This window comes from Natrix helvetica (genome assembly GCF_964273705.1).
Source record: "Natrix helvetica genome assembly, chromosome: Z".
NCBI lineage: Eukaryota > Metazoa > Chordata > Lepidosauria > Squamata > Natricidae > Natrix > Natrix helvetica.
Window position 1 is genome coordinate 46,915,342 of NC_138554.1, and position 17,616 is coordinate 46,932,957.

The 17,616-nt window shown below is 36.9% G+C and overlaps 1 protein-coding gene across 1 annotated transcript in view; it reads left to right on the forward strand.

The window, feature by feature from the left end:
• Positions 1 to 322: 322 nt before the first annotated feature.
• LOC309401560 (uncharacterized protein) overlaps positions 323 to 17,616 on the forward strand; it is a 34,993-nt gene continuing 17,699 nt past the window's right edge. The window contains exons 1-10 of the mRNA XM_081970630.1: positions 323 to 913; positions 2,847 to 2,929; positions 4,242 to 4,398; positions 5,892 to 6,053; positions 6,153 to 6,278; positions 6,671 to 6,891; positions 7,323 to 7,354; positions 8,417 to 8,472; positions 9,327 to 9,341; positions 17,382 to 17,479. Coding sequence (XP_081826756.1) covers positions 401 to 913; positions 2,847 to 2,929; positions 4,242 to 4,398; positions 5,892 to 6,053; positions 6,153 to 6,278; positions 6,671 to 6,891; positions 7,323 to 7,354; positions 8,417 to 8,472; positions 9,327 to 9,341; positions 17,382 to 17,479 — 1,463 coding nt within the window. The 5' untranslated portion in view covers positions 323 to 400. The remainder of the gene's footprint in view (positions 914 to 2,846; positions 2,930 to 4,241; positions 4,399 to 5,891; positions 6,054 to 6,152; positions 6,279 to 6,670; positions 6,892 to 7,322; positions 7,355 to 8,416; positions 8,473 to 9,326; positions 9,342 to 17,381; positions 17,480 to 17,616) is intronic.

Genomic DNA, 17,616 nt, shown 5'->3' on the forward strand with positions numbered 1-17,616 from the left:
CAAGAGTCTTCCTTACATCCTTCACATTTTTTAAAAGGTTCTTCTGGGTGAAGAACCTCTTTCTCTGAATAATAGATGATGATGCATTTAGGAGGAAAAATGGAGCAGTAAAATCAAAAGAAAACCCCACCCTCTCCCAAGGCATAATCTTTATGCCAGAACATGACATCAGTATGAATAAATGCGTAGAGGAAAAAGGATAGTCCTGGAAACTCACTTTAATTCCGGGGGAGCGGGGAGGGGGGTGATGAAATCTTGAGGGAATGCCAAATATTTGTGTGTTTAGCAACACCTCCATCCTAGATATAAGGCAGGAATTCAGAGAAAGAGCCACTATCTCTCTCAAGCTTTTAGAATTTAGCAGGGAAGTCTGTATTGTGTGGCTCTATTTTTTGGCAAAATGACCACCTCCATCAAGCAATACACTTCCTCCTCTTCCTGTAAGAAAGGGTCTTCATGCAGTTTTGGTGGGGGCTCTTCCCGTCTCTCCTCTGCCCCTTTGAGTGGAGGATGCAGAACTTCAAGCATCTATGGAGGAACTGGTGGCATCTCTGTCTCTTCCTCTCGCTATACCTCTGGGGTTGGCAATGCCCTTGGTGGTGGCTATGGGGGCAGCAACTACTGTAGCAGCTATGGTGGTGGTTTTGGTGCTGGTGGTTATGGTGGAAATCTTGGTATGGGCTTTGGTGGAGGCTCTATGGTCAGTGGTGATGTCCTTTTGAATGGAGGTGAGAAGCAAACTATGCAGAACCTCAATGATCGTTTGGCTAACTATCTGGATAAGGTCCGGGCATTAGAAGAAGCCAATACCAATTTGGAAATTAGGATCAATGAGTGGTATCAGAAGCAGGCACCTGCTCCAGACCGCGACTACAGCCACTATTTCAGAACAATTGAAGATCTGAAGAGCAAGGTATGACTCAATGCCTATTAGAGGGGAACAAAATTCCCAATCTGGGTGTAGGAATGGATTCTTAAGGCCAGAAAAAAGAATTTGTGGTTCAAAGATTCAAAACCATACTGGTTATTGACATAGAAAAAACAAATATAATGTTCAAAGTCTTTGTTGATTGCTATCTTAATTCTCTGTCACTGCAATGCAAATGAAAAAGCTTGCATTATTCCAGTTTCAGTGTACTTATTGTGTAACTCACAACTATGTGGCTTTGTCACATTGTTTCCCTGCCTCTTGCAGTCCTTGTAGAAAGCTAAAATTGCCAGTATGTGTTTATACTCCATAGAGAACTATAGACTGCATTATTATGGTGTTAATGTGTGCTTAAAACAATAATGACAAAAACTTATTAGGTGCATGAATTGCTAATTGGTAAACACTTTTCCAAATATATTTTGTGCCAAGTTAATCCATATTCCATATCCACATTGAGGATGAACTCTGTAGTCATATGCATTATCTAAATAAAATTTATAAATATTATAAATCAATATTTTAAATTTAATTTATTTTATTTATACTGTTTTGCAAAATTAACTTCAGTTCTGCTTATCATGGGTGAGGGATGGAGTGATTAGGCCTACTGTTGCAAGGCAAAATTCAGAACAGTCCATCTGATTTCTGGTACACCGAACATGTTAGTGAAGTGTGCCTAGAACTTGCAATGGGAAACCTGGATGGATGGATTAAATTTTGGTGGAAATTCTTATATATTTTAGACAATATGATATGTTTCTATGGTGGATTTTGTATGAATACTTGTACATCATTATCTAAAAAGGACATGGGAAGACCTAATAATTATAAAATATGTACCTGTATGTACTACAAAATGTAGCTCCTGCCATAGAAATGTGATCCATCTTGCTATTGTGGGCCATGGTATGATCAAGTGATCCAGGATTTGTTATCCAGGTTGTCACTATGAATAGGTTAATTGAAGATCCTTTTCCTTCTTCTAAACTGGCCAAGTTTTAAATCAGGCGGGTGTCAGAAAGGAAGGATGTACTATCTATCGAATAGTACATCAATCTATCAATCAAATAGGCAGTGGTCGTCTGCAAAGGTAGAAGATATGGATAAATGACTACCCTTGTCTCTCATGACATTTAGAATAAAGGTGATTGATGAGGGAGAAGAAATGGTTTGTTAATTAGATCATTCATAATAAAATGGCAAACGGAGTTCCAAGAAAACAGCAGATTGCTCTAGGATATGAATTATTTAATTCCAGTTGTCTACTGATGGAAGCCTCCAGAAATCATTAAAAAGTTGCAAATGAAGTCTGTATCATTCTGAGTATGAGACTGATGATGCATACCGGATGTTACTCACACACCAATCTTGAATTCCTGAGAGCTCTTCAGGGCAGGGCAGGGCTCTGTACAGCTCACCTTTTGTATAGTCTTGTCTGATGGATTCAGACTCAAGTACTGAGTAATAATAACAATGATTTTGTACCAGGATCAAATGAGGGATTAGCAGAACTCTTTGAACACTACATTTGCTAAACAAACAAAGATCAATATGACAAATGTATTACATTTGCCTAGTGTACTTACATACTTACCCTGATAAGTATCTGCTCATATCTCTGCTTTTTTCTCTTTACTGCTTTTATTTCATGATTGCTTTTGGCCTAAATATAGTTAGGATGGTATCATAAATGGTAACAACAATGATGGAGAATCCATAGTCTTTCATATGTCTTTCAACTATAATTCTCAACGTCCCTCACTATGATATAGCCATAGTACCTATATTACTGGGATTTGTGGATCTGCAACTTGAAGTTCACAGCTTCTCTATTCCTGAGTTGGTGAATAGGATGGCGATAGGAAAACCTCTTAAGATTGCTTCTTAGTTTACTGTGTTTCCCTCCCCCCCCTAGATTTTAGCAGCTTCCATTGACAATGCTGGTGTTCTTCTTCAGATTGACAATGCACGCTTGGCTGCTGATGACTTTAGAACCAAGTAAGATTTTGGGTTTTTTAAAATTCATGGACAAATGGAAAACAATAACACCAGGCTCTTTTTTATAGCTTGCTGAGCAGATGGAATTTTGTACACACTAAGTAACTAGATTCTGACTTTCAGATTTAAGGGATAAAAGTTAGATTAAAGAATAAAAAAAATGGATCAAAGCAGATAGTGATACCTGAAGATTTTGTCTGGTCTCCATTGAGAATAACCAGACCTCAGCTTCATTTCTTAATCCAAGGTTAGGAACACAGCTCTCACAGGTCCCAAGTCATACTTTAAAATTCTGGATGGTCCCGGAATCTCCTGAATTAATTAATATTTAAAATGTTTAATTGAAAACAAGTAAGGCTGCAATCCTATGATATGCAATGCTCTTTTTAACTAGATCTTGAGAGACTTTGCCCTTGAACACAAAGTCTTGCAAGATTTCATGAGTATTTACGAGATTTTGCATTGCTACATTAGGCTGTGCAAAATTTCAGTGTAAAATTGTTGGAATCGTGTAACACTTGGAGCAATCCTTTTTGTTATTGATATTGGGTATTTAGAAATCTCATGGAATCATATACTAATGCTTAGAATCTGTCAATTCCATTGTATATTTCTGAGCTGAACAAATTATCCCCTGGAATTGTACCGCTCTGCCCAAAATATATGCCAAAATGCACATTTTTAGAAATTCAGATATATGTATTTTGTGAAACAATATATTCAAAGTCATATTTTAATCAACTTTCATGCTTTGAAGATGTTTATGGATTAAATAGAACCCCTCCCCTTACTTTCCGTTCTTTCCTTTTCTGGATTTGTAAGGCCACCCAATTCAAAATACTGGATTGGAATGCAGTATTAAAAACAAATAAAAACCAGGTTTTAAATATTTACCCCCCAATAATATGGGAATAGTGGTGACACAGAAGTGCTTCCTAGGTTTCATCAGTTGGCATATTTTCCCAATTGGATATGGATCATACCATACCTATTAAACTGAGTGGGATTCAGGTAGCTAGACCACGAAGCACTTGATGGATGATAATTAGTAACTTGAATTCACAAGGGAAAAACAAAGCAATAGGAAAAAGGAAGAAAACAATGAAAGGCAACAATTATACATAAAGGCTGATCACACATATTTATATGTATATAAAGTTTCATATAACAGTTTCCACAAAAGAGGACCATATTGCATTTTAATTGTTCATTTAATCATGTCTGCAAGCAATTTGTTCATTAGCTGCAAGTAACATCAGGACTTCAAAATGGACATGTGGCTTAACTCTGTGCTGAATTCTTGTATTTCCAGGTTTGAAACAGAGCAAGCTCTGCGTATGAATGTTGAAAGTGACATCAATGGGCTGCGCAGAGTCTTGGATGAACTGACCTTGTCTAGGTCAGACCTTGAAATGCAGATTGAGAGTTTGAAAGAGGAACTGGCATATCTCAAGAAGAACCATGAGGAGGTAAAACATCAAGAAAGCAGTAAATCTATCCATCCCTAATGAAAGTGTAGAGACGTTTTTGAATCCCCCCCCCCCCATATTGGTTCGGGCCATTCAACTGCAAAAGAATACTTCTTGTTGTCAGATTCAGAATTTGACATCTGAATTCCAAATCATGTTACTCCATGTTTAAAACAGCTTGTGAAGATATGCAAATACTTAGGTCATAGGCTTTAAGTGGAAATGCAGGAAGAGACCAGTAACAAAGAAACGTGAGTCTGTGTTAAAGCTCATGTTCATATATAAAAATTTCCATTTTCAATTCCTGGAATCTCCCAAAAAAGCAGGTGAGGAAGAAAGATTTCTACCAATGATTGTACATATCAGTGGACTTATTCTTACAATCTTGTAACTGCAACACAGCACAAAGGTGACTGGTGGATTATTTTTAAATGACATATCCTCAGGATTTTTGTCTCATTCCCAGAAAATACCTGAGAAATTTACAATCATCCTTTGCTGTTAAATGAGTGTTTTCCCTCTTCTGACACAATATGTTCGGTGGGAACATGATCTCTGATGCTTCCTTAACAATGTGGTTGCTAATATAATCATGGGCTGGAATTGTTCATTTGAGACAGCTATGGTTTTTGAATACTGTTTCCAATGTAATTCCATTAGTCCAGAGTTACTGGGAGTCAAGCAGCATAATAATGAAATAAATTTTCATCATCATTTTTGATATCTGAAGAATCTTTGAAACAGCCTTTCTTACATGTCATATATAAGCTCCAGGAGCAATCAGGCAGCTGGTAAATGGTTTCCTCCCTGTCTTCTCTTGCCATACCTCTCAGTCTTGATAACTTGGACTGGGAGAAGAAATAGAGAGTAGAGGGAGATAGGATTATTCATCCATCAGATAGCCAATGATAGAGATCTGAACCTTTCTTACTTTACTTTACCATTATCTCCCCCCCCCCCACAATTAATTCTGGTGGAGAGACTTAATTTTATCAACGGTGAGGAAAAGCATTCAGTAAATACTGAGGAAACCAGTTTGGTGTTGCAGTTAAAGCACTAAATTAGAAACTGGGAGACTGAGGGTTCTAATCCCACGAGGGGAGACTTGGGCACAAAGTCAACTGGAAGTGAAGACGTTTATTTATTATTTATTTATTTTATTAAATTTATAGACCGCCCCCTCTCCCCGAAGGGACTCACTGGGCTCACATTGGAGGTCTCATGTTCTGTGCTTAAATAGCAAGAGTTTCTCAATGAACTACATCTTAAAATACTGCTCTTTGTTTTGTGGTGGGTTTTCTTTTTTGAATTGATTTTACTGAACCAGATAAAAATTCTTAGAATCAAGAAATTAAACAGGTACTAAAAAGGTCCTCAAAATATCTACTTCAAGAGAAGGCAATACATGTTAGACAAGTAGGCTGAATAATACAGCTTCCTATGATTTTTTTGTGTAGAAATACATATGAATGATAAATATTTTCCATCCACAGGAAATGAATTCTTTTAGAAAGCAAGTCAGTGGAGAAATCACTGTGGAAATGGATGCTGCTCCTGGTGTGGACTTGACGAGGATTCTGACAGACATGCGTGAACAGTATGAGACTTTGGCGGAGAAGAACCGTAAAGATGCTGAGCAGTGGTTCTTCAGCAAGGTGTGCTTTTAAAAATATATAGGCCTTTATTGAACACAAGCCATATATTCTCCACTTAGTGGTCTCACAATAAGTTTTCTCTTTGTTTCCCCCTTGTAGACTGAAGAGCTAAACCGGGAAGTTGCTACCAATACAGTACAATTACAGTCGAGCAAGTCAGAGATCGTGGAACTGAGACGTACTATTCAAAGTTTAGAGATAGATCTTCAGGCTCAATTCAGCATGGTATGGGAACACTTAAAGTTTAGTGACATTTCCTCCCTATGCAATGTGTGATGTAATTTTGGTTATTTCAATGATGGGGCTGGATGAGGAAGAATGAGTCCTGTTAAGGGTAGAAGCTCTTAGAAGGCAGTAGAAGTTTTTCTTCTGCCTTCTAGATCAGTTAAAGGAACTTCTTTCCTCTGCTGAAGTTACCTGGCCCTATCTGAACCAGGATTCCTTATTTTCCATTCATCTGCTGAAGAATGTGGAACTTACTCAAACCAGGCTTGTTTTTTTAAATGTATGAGACCCTTGAATTTTCTTAGTACCTGAAATAGTTCATGTTATTTGTGATAACATTAAATATGCCTGGAACCCCAACTCAGATTCTTCTTGCTCTTCTCTTTCCCCAGAAATCAGCACTGGAAAGTACATTGATGGACACAGAAACCCGTTACAGTAATCAGCTTTGCCAGATCCAGGGCCTGATCACCAATGTGGAGCAGGAGTTGTCTGGCCTGAGATGTGATATGGAGCGCCAGAACCATGAACACAATGTTCTCCTGGATGTCAAGACACGCCTGGAACAGGAGATTGCCACCTACCGTCGTCTGCTGGACGGAGAGGAAACCAGGTATGTAAAAGAGAATGGGTTGAGGTGGAGTGGGGTGGGGTTTGATAGAGATGGCTGGATTGGCAGGAGAAACCAAGAGAAGTGATCTAAAATGACATATATGGGATGAAGGGTTTTTAAATGGAAACATATTTATTCCAGGTTTCCATCTTTAATATTCGTTTCATTCCTCAGTATACAGTTTCCCAAAAATCCTGCATTCCTTTCTTTAGAAAACCTATCTGTTGGTCCTGTAATCATTATTTTTACATGTTGTCAAAAGTTACGTTACATAAATATTTTATTATAATAGTATCTAATAATGTTTTCAGTAGACTGAAGTCTATTTTTGTGTTTAATAAGACATATGTTATTGCCTCATTAATTGCATTGTGTGGTAGAAAAACTATCAGAGTTTCTAATTGGCCCATGCAATTCTGTATTTCTTACAGCTTCTCCTCGCAATACAATGCAGCTAAACCTGGTAAGAATGGAACTCAAATAAACAATAGTCATTTAATTGTATCCTAATTCTCATTAATTTATTGCTCTCCGGACTGTACTACTGTAGATTGCAATTCCCTTGATCAACAGGTCATATTAATTAGGGTTCATGGGAATTGTAGTTTAATACATCTGGAGAATTTCAGATTGTGAAAACTTTCTGGGCATATTTATCAAGGAGTGACGCCATTGTATAGAGAAGTGTAATGTCAAAAAAATAGTTGGGGAATCAGTGATAAACCCAACTCTTGATATTTATTTTTTAAATCAAAATATTTTATTATTCTAAAATAACAAGTAAGTAGGTAAATCAATTCTTTTATATACACCTTCTGTCTTTTCTAAATCAGAACATACATACTGAACATCTAGAAATTAATACATGGTAGTTAGCCAGAAGATATTTCAAGAAAACTAAGTATGCCAAATGTTCATCAATTTGAGTGACATACTACTCATTATAATATTCCATGATCTTAAGTATATTTCGGGCTGTTGAACCTTAAGACTCAATCTCACACATCCCTATTTTTGAATGAACATGTGTGGCACTGTAGTAGTTTTAACCAATTCCCCTAGTAATTTCCTATTACTAAGAACTCCACTGTAATATTACAGTCTTTCCCAAATTAGTGTCTTTCTGACATAATGCCAGTGCAACTCCCAAATTCTTCCTACTAGCATGATGAGAGTACTGTTAATTCTGGGACCTAAAGTCCTAACAAAAAAGCACCAAGTTAGGGAATTGCATCACAGTAGTCTACTTTTTTTCCCTTCAAGTTATATACTATAACAGAACCATTGTTAGTTCAGAAAAATGGTAGGATTTGGAAGCAGTAACACTTTCTGGTTCTCTACATATGAGAAGCATAAAAAGCAGGAAAAACCTTTTAGAACAACCTCGTAATTAATTGAAGATTCAACAGAAGCTTCTTGACAGCTTTAGGAAATTCAAGTCCTGATCATTACAAACTGATGTCAGCGAGTGTCCCTTTGGGTTTACTTGAAGAAAATGTGATCTTTATGCCTTTTTCTTTTGCAGCACCAAAAACATCTCGCCAAGTCCGCATGGTTGTTGAGGAGATTGAAGATGGGAAAGTAGTTTCTTCACGTGAACAAATCCAAAAGAATGCATACTGAAAAGGATTCTACGTACTCCAAGACATATCTGAAAAAGTAGTTGTAGTGCATATTTTTGTGTAGTTTGTAGTTTGTATGTTTGGATTAAAAAGGGAACAAAGTGGTACAATTATCAGGATTTTTTAACAATAAACTTGTATGTCAGCAATTAATTTATTTGTCAACTTTATTTGCCAACCATCTCATGGTTCAAGGTGATTCATAATAAAAACACTGTTTTTCTGCTCCTGCGAAACACAGGTTCTTACCATGGAACACAATTAGCCAGAGAATGTAAGCCATGTTAAAATTTGGGCTAAATGACTTTAGGGAGGTCTTTTCTAAATTAGCTTACTTTCTCTTCTGGGTCCATTGTCCAGCCAGTTGCCATCTTCCTCTTATCCAATTTGTGTACACAACTGTTTGGACCCATTCTGTTTTACATTCTCATCATTATCTCTGTTTCAAGAGAACAGATAAATGTTGATGTATGCTAAAAACCTTTAGATTTTCAGTTGCGTCATCAGGTCTGCCATCTTGGCAAGCTTAAATTTTAGTAAAAGAAACTAAGAGTAAAAGCAGGATTCAGGCAGTGACATTGTCAGCAGGTCCAAATTATGCCCATTTCTGAACTTGGCCTGGAGTCTCATCAGTGGTAAAATTCTGATTTACACTCAGCAGAACATCTAGATTTCCAGTAATCTTGAAGAGTTGTATCCTTGTTGAGATGAGTCACATTCTCTTTTTTCATCTCCAACAATAAACATACTTCATTCCTCGAAAAAGAGATTAAACAATTGTGAAAACATTGCTCTCTTGTCTTTTCCTTCTAGGTGCTAAAATTTGTGGTAATTCTCTGTAGCTGTCAGACTAGCGAGATAGTTCAGTCATGAAGCACACCCAGAAGAATTAGCTCTATCTTTATTTTAAGGTTTTTGCAAGTCTGAAAATATATCTGTCCCTACTTGCCTAGAAAATCTAGTAGATGTTTGACATATACCCATTCTTTCTGCAGACTCAGCTGGCTCTTATTTGTTTTTTACTGAGTGGATCTTACCTCTGTTTCCCAATATCACCCACATATACATCACCTAGGGGAGACATGATAGCAGTGTTCCAGTATCTCAGGGGTTGCCACAAAGAAGAGGGAGTCAAACTATTCTCCAAGGCACCTGAGGGTAGGACAAGAAGCAATGGGTGGAAACTAATCAAGGAGAGAAGCAACTTAGAACTGAGGAGAAATTTCCTGACAGTTAGAACAATTAATCAGTGGAACAGCTTGCCTCCAGAAGTTGTGAATGCCCCAACACTGGAAGTCTTTAAGATGATGTTGGATAGCCATTTGTCTGAGAGGGTATAGGGTTTCCTGCCTAGGCAGGAGGTTGGACTATAAGTCCTCCAAGGTCCCTTCCAACTCTGCTATTGTATTATAAAACAAAAATGAACAATTTTGCCGTAAGGAAAAGAAAAGAAAAATCCCAAAAGTAAACATATTTAAATAAAAGAAGCCACTCAATGTATTAATATCTGAATGAGCTTGAAGGCACTTATTGATTCATTTCAGAATCTGCTGCCACACAAATGTTTGTGTACTGAACAGACATGCAAAGTGGGAGCAGGCAGCACATACAGTTTAAAGAAATACATAATATATACTTCAAATTTCTCGAGTACACGTAAGATTCACAGCAAATTTTAGTGACTTTGATATGTTCAACATACAACTGAAAATAAAGCATGTTAAGAGGACTTATTACTAGATACCTAACAGCTTAGTTTTGAGTAGAAATAATTAAACACTAATATGATATAATTTTCCTTACTTAAAAGGAAGATCATTTATTCTGTGTTCTCCGGAGTTAGTACAATGTTTTCAAACTTTATAATGGCAAGATGTATGGACTTCAACCTTCAGAATTCCCCAGCCACCGTACATTAATAAGCATCTTCTGATGGTATTATATGAAGGAACTTGCTTCAAAAAAGAATAAAGTGCATTTATTTTCAACTTGGCTACTGTAGCAATACATTTTCTATGTTATGGGGTTGAGCTGTATTAGAGATTTCAAAGAAAGTTGCTGTGGGACTTGCAAAATTTTTAGTACCAAATGAAATATTCATTTCTTGTGAAATATCTGCACAAAAACCCCTATTTTGTAGATACATTTTAGAAGGGAGTTTATGTACTTAAACTTATAACAGGACAATCTGCATTATAAAAAGTAACATCAGAGCATTTATATCAGTGCATTAAGAGAAAGTTAGATACAAAGGCTCTATATTTATTTTTATTTTACTTAAATATTTATATAGCTGCCCATCTTATGATAAACTATAGGTGAGTCTTCATCAAAATAGAACAGAACAGAACAGAATACTTGGTTTGGCCAAGTTTAATTAGACACACAAGGAATTTGTCTTCGGTGTAAAAGTTCTCAGTGTACATGCAAAACAACAACAACAACAACAATAATAATAATTACTATATTGCTAATATATAAATATAGAATAGGAGGACTCCTACTAGAATCCACTCTCATCTCTACAGTTTTGTCTGTTCAGCTCCAGATTATTCCAGCTGCATCACAAGGCCAGTTGTTCAACCTCTTATCTGTATGCAGACTCATCACCATCTCAAATGAGACCAATGACTGTTGTATCAACTGCAAACTTCAGTACTTTTACAGAAGGATCCTTAGAGATGCAGTCATTGGTATAAAGAGAAAAGAATAATAAGAAAGAACAAAGCTCTGGGGTGAGGGAGCATGTGTTAGTTCTTTGGATATTTGATGTGATCCCCACCCTAAATTTCAGCTGTTTCTTACTATCTGTCGGAAACAACATCAGTAAAAAGCATTATAACATCAGTAAAACAGCACAAATTTATTAAAACCATAAATATTAAAAATGACACTAAACTTTTAACATCTTCATTAAATCCTTTTGTCCATCTTAACCTATCCTAGTGCTTGTGGGAAAGATAAGATCTTAAGTGCTTTTTGGACGTCTAGAAAAGCAGTGAGCTGCCAAATTTTAAGGGGAACAATGTTGGGTTACAGTATACATGAAAATGTAGATTTTTTTTTTAAAAAAAGAGGTCATAAAAACCTTATAATACTCAGCACCTACTCAGAAATAGATAGTAAATTCTGCTTCAAATTAAGGTTGACCCTGATTACTTCTTCAATATTTCCATATAGGGTCTTGGTTTTTTTTTAATGGGGGTGTGTAACAATATAGAACAATATAGATTTGGAATTTGTTTTGTTTTGTTTTTTGTTTTGGACTTCTAAGATAACTTAGGCAGCTTAATCCTGGTGGCATCTTACCCACATACTAATCAGTCTAATTCTGCTTATCTTCTAAGATTCACTAACCTACTAATCAGGGATGGGTTGCTGCCGGTTTTACTACCAGTTTGCAACCCGTGCGCAACGTGTGCACCCCAGACGTGTGCAACACACATATGCACTGTTCTATGTAAATTGTTCTTTGCACATGCGCAGAACAATTTACAGTGAACCGAGCATATGCAGTCACTAAAAACCAAAATGGCGGCAGTTCAGCGGCAGCAAGGGAACCAGTTCAGAGGTGTGGCAAGCCTGGTCGCAGCCGGTTCTGTAACCCAGGCCTGAATTCCACTATAGGTTCGAATCAGGCCGAACCGCAGCAGCCCACCTCTGCTACTAATGAAAAAAAAGGTAAAAACATCCAATACCTTGATACTTCGTTATTTAGATCAGAACAGGAAAATGTGTGCCACCCTCAGGTTTTAATTATAACTTCTACAATCCCCAGCCAGATCTGATGGTAATTCAAGTCCAGACACATTGCTTATACCTGGTTGAGATGATTTTTCAAATTCTTCGTACCAAATGTGTGATTCAACTATCACAATAAAGTCTAGCCGAAAGGGACAGCTTGGCCCTCATATGTATAAAAATATGGATGGCATACTTAGCATATTTCCAGGCCCATCTGACAATAAATAATATAAAAATGATATTAAAACATGTATTTATAGACAAGCATTTGGGTCTTATAAAGGTCATCAAGAATATCCTTAGTTAGTAGAGTGTACCACAGGTGAATCTGTAGGCTTTGGGGTAAATGGGATTTATGATGACTGTCTATAAAAACCTAGTAGACATTTTGTCAGTGTACCTCAGAAAAGTTGGTTTAGCTGCATTCCTTCATGATTGCTTTTAATACATACCAGTTTAGTATGAAACTTTCATTGTAATAGTAGTCCTTGTTTAGTAACTGTTTGGTGAGCATTCACACTTTTTTTGACAGTGATAATAAAGTAACGTTATGACCAAGTATTATGACCTTTGCAGTTCTATAAAGCAAAGAAAATCTGAATTAAGATCATGAGCACAGTTGCTTCACTTAATGAGAGAATTGCTGGTTCTAGCTGTGATTGCTAAGTGAGGAACTACCTGTATCCTTTTAGTGATGCCTTTTAGGCCAATATGATAGAACAGAGAAAATCTATTCAAGTGGAATAGAAAAGCAGATTTCCAAGATTTAGAATCTTTGGGTTTGTATGTATATCCCAAAATAAGTCAAGGTTGCCACCAGGGCAGCATCAAATCCCCACCTGTTTTTATTTAATGTGCACGACATATATAAAAAAGAAGGCAGATTTTGATCATACAGTCACAGCTGCCATCTTGATATTTTCACCCCAGTTGCAAACCCTTCAGCACAACCCTTCACTCTTCTGTTATTTCTGAACTTAGCATTCCTGCAGCCACTATACAGAATGTTCTTTCAAGTCAAGGAATCACGAAACCCCAATTGTTTGCTCAATTAAACATATCCACCATGCCACAACTCTATGTACTTTGATGCTTTCAGATGGTGTGATTTCAGACCTTTGGATGAAAGCCTTTGCTTGCTTGCACATGCAAAATGGTGGTCAGAAGAAAATGCCAGCCTATCAAAATGAATATATTAAAAACACCAGTCAACCAGCCTTTGCACTGGCGAAGCTTTGAAGAGCAGGAACAAAAATATTCGAGATAAACTAAAGTTTCATTTGTAACCGTGATTAGGATGGTGATAATTACATTGCTGCAGGTGAAGCTGTGTGCTTAATATGCAAACTAAACCAAACACACAGACAGGTTTACCTAAACATCAAAAGGAAAGAAAAAGAAGTCACTGCCTGACTTCCCTTCCTTTTACTGATTCCTGAGAACTGGGAAAAAATGCTGGCTATGATGATCTTGAGATGATGGAAATGGAATCCACATGGACACCTTATTCAAGTTGCAATGAGATAGGAATAATGAAATATGTGCTATAATATCACCATATGATGTTTGGCCTTTTGTACTTGCAACCCAAGGTCAGATCCAAGTATGCAGGTCATGTGTTATGCATCACAACACACATTTCCACTTCTGCCCCTTCCGCCTTCCTCATGGACATCTGTAATCTATGATCCATCATGGTCAAAGATGAAAAGGGGCCTATGGAGAGACTTCTTGCTACTTTCCAGTTTAATTGATTTGGTTTACAGTATGAATGTGAATTTAGTTTACCGAAAGTGCTATATAGCCCTTCTGTTTGTTTTCTGCTCTGAAGGATAGGACTAACTTGAACTGAAGAAGCTTCTTGGGTGAGAAGTTAAATGTTTTCAAAGGAAAAAAAAAACCAAGACAGTTTAGTTGCCTTTTGGAAGAAAAAGCACCTTTGGGATAACCAAAATCTCTATAGACATCTAACTTGAATCAGTTTTTAGAAATGATGTGAAGAATTCCCCTTAAAATGACAACTCAACTTCAAAGGTTTGTTCTCCTGATGATCATGTGTATTAGCAGCATTTCCTCCCTTTAACCTTAGCTTTATATGCCTAGGCAGTAGACAAATAGACACCCAGTAGACCCACTGGCTAGACTTGATGCTATGCAGTCTATGAGTTCTGGAGGCAAGTATTATAACATCATCCTTCAACCCAGGTTCTATCCCTGTTTACAGAGATTAGCTGTGTTGGTTCTGCAAGTTTTTATTATATTGTCCTGATGCTCTGCCCCTGCTAATTAAACAATGGATCAGGTGGATGAGGAAAATAAAATGCTTTCCACTAGTCTCTTCTGCCAGTTTATAACCAGGGAAGTACCTAAATTCTGTCCATTGGCAATGGCCAAAAGGAAGGCTTCAATTTCATGCTGGAACTGTTAACTTCCAATTTCTGTTGTTATCTCTTTAGGTATTGCTGCATACTCATTGTTTTTTTTATTCCCAATATTCTCTATTTATTTTTACTTTGTAATGGTTTGGGTCTCTGACCGCAAATAAATAATATCCATCATCGTGTGCAAATTACCCTAGTTTTATTCAGATTGAGATAGGAAATTTGAAGAGAGCATAATTCACTTTGGATTCATGGTTGGAACCTATTTGATTCCAGATGCTCCAAAATTTGATTTGAAAAGAGTCCACATTTTATAGTGCAGATGCATCCAAAAGCTGGAAAGGATGACCCTGTTTATGATAATAGACCCTTTAGCAAATACAAATGTTGTGAAGTCTCAATTTTAGTATCTTGTATAATTTCACTGCAATAAATGTTTAGTTCAAGCAACAGCAGGGTTAACAAAAGGATATCGCGACAGCATCCAAACAGGAAAAAACCTGAAGTTTCTCTGAGCAATGCAAAAAATGTCTAACTTACATACAGATAATCCTCAAATTATAACCATTTGTTTAGTGAATTGTCCTCACACTATGCCCACTTCAGTGTCCCCCTAGTTACATGATCAAAATTTGGACAGTTGGTAACTGACACGTATTTATAATGGTTGCAGTATCCTGGGTTTAGGAGATCATCATATGTGACTTTTCCATGGCTTTTTGTTATGTGTATACATTTACTTCTCTTTGTCTTGGTCTTACCATATGCTAAGTAAACAATGGCTTTTGATAAGCAAATTGGGGAGGCCACATTCATGTAACAATGATGTGGTTTGTTTAATTAATGCAACAAAAAAAATGCATGTGACTCACTTAACAACCGATGGAAGTTCTGGTCCCAATTGTGGCTACAAGTCAAGGAGTGTAACACTACAGAGAAAGAGTGGCAGAAAAAAATGGCATTTGCAGTCTTGACATCCCAGTCTTAAAAACAGAAAGCTGCCACCACTGTAAGCCTGGCCATGTATTCATTGCTATAAATCTTAAGCTTGCCCCAAATAAAACATTTAAAGTTTGATCTAAAGTGGTGCATTGGTTTGACCCAGGAAGGGTCAAAAGAATTGACATGACTGTAGCAATCACACAACTGGAGCCTTGCTCCTTTCTATATTAATTACATATATTGCTGTGTTGGCAGCATTAACACTGAAGTGTACCATTCCATTAGCACAAGAGATTAGAAAAGAGGCTCTTGTGGCTGGCCACATAAAGCAAGTTGAGATCTGAGAAACTGAGAAAAGCTCAAAGGAACATTACTCTCGCCACCCCAAGAGGACTTTGATATGCCCAAAATGAGGTGATGGCTCATTAGCCGACTATTGTTTATTTTACCTTACAAGCAAAAACCAGGCCCAAAAATATATATGTCTCAGTCTATACAAAATCAACCTGACTTCAGAACTGAGATGCATTGCATTAACATGGGAAAGAAAGAAAAGGATGAGAAATTATGTTTATCATTCTATTCTCAACAAAACAAAAGAACTCCTTATTCAAAGATCTTATTCCACATTCTTTAATCAAACTAGTATTACTAAGAAAGCCCATTACAACATGCAACATTTTCCACTCAATTGTTTTGCCTATTGTAAGGGTATGTGGGTATGGCCTTGAGAGATCAGGTCAACCCCACATACAGGCAATATGTCATTCCCACAGACTAGAGAAGGGCCAGACATGAGACATGGAGGGCATGTGGGAGAGAGCATGGAACAGGGAGGGTGTGCAAGGTTTCCTTCCCCCCTCTGCTTACATTTACCTTGTCTAAATAGAGAAATAGAATGATTTCAGGCAGGCAAAAATGCAGTGGGAATGGGAATGCATTCAAACTTTATGTTGATTTTGCTATTGAATTTCCTTATGGAAACTGGCAGTGAGCATTAGAGCATTCTTTGCACGATCATACATTTTGTTGTCCAATTTTTGTTGCTTTTTCACAAGTTCACCTTGCATGGTAAAAATGCTTCATCCTTTTCATATTTCCAACAACAATCACAGAAAAACCACAAACATACCATACTACAGAATATTTAAGTAACATTAATATTAACTAACCTTAGCATGTTATCTTACTCGACTATATACAATGTAAAAATACAGCAAAGATGAACGTGTTCATTGCTGTAAGAATTAGAAGGTAATTTCACTTATGAAAACAACAGACACAGATCAAGGTGAATTCTGTTAGCTTTGCTGGTGAACTCTTGAAGAGAAGACAGGGAGGTAACATCATACACAGAGCCGTAAAGACTATAATCCCAATCTAAATAAAAAACCTTTATTAAAATCATTTTTGTTAAGGAGAACAAAGCCCTAGTCTGAACAGGTGGAATCCTTCTAGCCTTCAGGAATGAATGTCAACTTTAATAACATTTAGCTAGCATAGCCAGTATTTAGGAATGAGGAGAGCTCTGTAACAATATTTGAAGCCACAAATTTCAGAGTCTTGACTTAGAGTGCTATTTTAACTTGTAACTCTAGACAGCTGCGTATAGAACCATGGTGGCCTAGTTATAGCATCATAATCAAGAGACTGAGAGATAAATTATAAAACAAATAATAATAGTGTTTAAGCATTTTATCCAAACATTGGACACACCTCTCTTTATGAAGTTTATATAGGTTGGTTACATACCAGCTGTCACAACGACTACTTCTGAAATCCCTGTGACACTCTTTGGAAGCGAAATTTGGACTTTGAAGAAGCACAACATGAAGATGCTTTTGAATTTGATGTTGGAGCAGCCTCCTGGGAATTCTGTGAACAGCCAAAAAAAATAAAGTAAGAGATCATTGAATAAAAGAATCCAAGGCATAAATGATCAGGTTCAACTCATCCTATCTTGGACACATTATACAAAGACTGAATTATCTGGGAAAGGGTCAATGCTCAGGAAGGGAAGGAATATGAAAATGATA